The sequence below is a fragment of the Botryllus schlosseri genome, chromosome 4, assembly GCF_051294905.1.
Source record: "Botryllus schlosseri isolate E-star chromosome 4, Bs_hap1, whole genome shotgun sequence".
In the NCBI taxonomy this organism is placed as follows: Eukaryota; Metazoa; Chordata; class Ascidiacea; order Stolidobranchia; family Styelidae; genus Botryllus; species Botryllus schlosseri.
Window position 1 is genome coordinate 3765562 of NC_137239.1, and position 2601 is coordinate 3768162.

Genomic DNA, 2601 nt, shown 5'->3' on the forward strand with positions numbered 1-2601 from the left:
TTTGTGAATTCGGGATTTTATTACTGGAAGAGATATATTTCTGGTCGTATTAGCAAGTTGTTTATTCAACTGAGCGGCAATATTTCATGGCGATGCCCTGTTGAACGTTTTTGATCTTGCCGACCATGTTAAACCTTGTCAAAACCATACCGCCCAGGAGGAGGACGATGCATAGCGATAGGTTACCAGCATCCATTCCTAACTCCTGATAGAATTCATCAGAATCAATCACAGCTGCGAGATATGTAACCCCGAACAAGGCTTGAACTGTGAACGTTGGAAACCCAAGACAGACAATATACAATGCGATGGTAGTGCGCAATGCGCCGATCGCCTGCCTCAAGTCATTTTTGTCTTCTTGGCTCAATCGCAATTTGATGTCATGAAGATCTGGCGTGATCGGCAACCGGTGACGGTACATCAAACAGCAAACGCATAAGAGTATAGAAATAGAAAACATTTGTAGTGTCAGTAAGAAATAGCGTGGCCAAAAGAGAGATGCGACGAACTCTACGGTCGCGATGACGCAGGTTATCCACATCACTACCTGACCCTCTAGATCACGTAGGTCGGCTTCGCTCATGTTCACGAGATCTGTAACAAGAGTAAGATAAGAAGGCCGTGTACTTTCACAGGGTATACGCCGAAGCCTATATGTTACATGGTTCCGGTAATGCTACAGCCGAATGCATCGAATTACAGAAGTTACCGACTGCCGTAAATCAGACGGGTCTCCGACAGCAATGCTACGTCGTCTCAAATCTATTTACCATGCGACGTTTATTCCGAAAAGGCAGAACGGAAAACATGCTAACGGAGTGAGTGAAGAATTTTCATTAAGAAAATGGACCTAAGCTAGGGCGAAAACGCCGAAAGCGGTCGCATGCGGTAACACGCAAACATTGCTCAAAAAACATAACGCAACTGCTATATACAATAAACTATAATATATGAGGTCTGAGTGAATAGGTCCCTATCATTACATATTTATTCAAATCCAATCCTGCCTATGTGCACTTTAATGAAATTGAAGTGTTGGAAGGAAGCAGTCGATGTACTGTCTGCATCATCGCGATGCCTTGATGATGTAGATGCAATCGGTCGGTTTGGTTTACGGGTCTGTAACAGTACCGTTTCCCTCTCCACTCAACCTCAGTGTGACATTTGGTGCTTAACGGGTAGGATACGAGTTTTTCGAGCAGTCATTGATTAGATTCGATTGGGGTTCAAACCTAAGAACTACATATCGAGAATTCAACGCTCTATCACTTTCTCTCATTCCTGGTATGCACTGACTCATTTCAAATTACAATAAAGGGAGCTTCAAAAGAGGAAGTTTCTGATGATGCATGCAAATTAACTGTACAATCTCACATGCTCGGTCAAAGCCGTGATAGCGAAAATCTCACCTTTTGGACTGGCATACAACACTTTCGATAGACTTACGCGACCCATAATGACAACCGGCACTCGATCAACACCCCAACGCTTATTTTGCGATTAACGGATAACATCAACGTCTGCAATAGAAGTTGCAGTGCTCCACACGATATGGCGCCACGTCTCCTCATGTAACCTACCGGTTAACTATCTGTCTCATCCAACAGCACCGATACCAAGTCCTACGCGAGTTCATTCTTGATATTAAGCAATTATTAGACTCGACGGCCAGAACCTATCACCTCGGAAATTGAAAAGTTGAAACCGATTGCATTGATGACGCAGTACACTATAGTGCCTTGTCAGGAGTTTCAGCATATCCATAGCTACATGGTGCGGTAGCGACCAAAATCTATACTCTTCGCAACCATAGGTTTCCCCACCGCCGCAAATGGTGGGTATTGTTCCGGATTTATGATCGCATATTTACCGCCGAGGTGACTGAAGTCGCGACTTTATTTATTCACTGTGCATATTTCATTCCATGCACGTCAGGTGGTAACATTTTGACATTGACATGTTTCGGCACGTTGTATACGAAATGCTGATGACCCCGTGCCCTACTGTGACCTAAACCGGGAAAAAATTTAAACTAGAAAATCAGGATTGCAGTCAACGGGGAATAAATATCGGACAGCTAAATATACCCAGCAACGTTACTGAAAATTTTGGAAAAATGATGACTGGTGAAAAGGGTAATCACTTTCAGCCAGATCATATATAAAGGGCAATGCAGTGTGTATTGAGTTTCATAACTGATTGTTCAGTTCACGGACCCGATAATGCTAGTCCGGGTATCTCCGACGCCCAAACCATGTGTTTATAATCCACTGTTCTATAGGCTCTGTTGTAGAGCGAAAGACGACCGCGGTCTAAGTGGTTAACGCAATAATCCTAAATAGGATTATCATCTAATTCAAGGAAGGCTTCCGAAACTTTTTACCGTCACGATACCAACTTTCAATTTGATAATGTTCCAAGACCCCACCTTTCAATTTGGCGTGTTGGTTACTAAAAACTGGTCATCACTCTCGCCGAAACCTAGTCGCGGCTTTAAGTGGAAAAGCTGGCGACGATGTGCGTATAGTCATTGTAATTATGCAATTATGAACTCGTTCCCTACGCCTTTATATAGAAACTCAACCAAGATTATAGCATCCC

General features: G+C 43.3%; 1 protein-coding gene across 1 annotated transcript; it reads right to left on the bottom strand.

Moving 5' to 3' along the window:
• Positions 1–1634, bottom strand: LOC145436872 (uncharacterized). Its single transcript, XM_080314074.1, has 2 exons — positions 1410–1634; positions 1–594 (listed from the first exon to the last, which is right to left on the bottom strand). Exons 1-2 carry the CDS (start codon positions 1453–1455, stop codon positions 62–64), a joined length of 579 nt encoding a protein of 192 aa, XP_080170200.1. The 5' UTR covers positions 1456–1634; the 3' UTR covers positions 1–61.
• Between the last annotated feature and the right edge of the window lie 967 nt (positions 1635–2601).

Coding starts and splice junctions, on each gene's coding strand:
- LOC145436872 (XM_080314074.1), bottom strand. CDS start 1,455: ATGGGTCGCGTAAGTCTATCGAAAGTGTTGTATGCCAGTCCAAAAG. Junction 595..1,409: donor GTTGTATGCCAGTCCAAAAG/GTGAGATTTTCG, acceptor CTCTTGTTACAG/ATCTCGTGAACATGAGCGAA.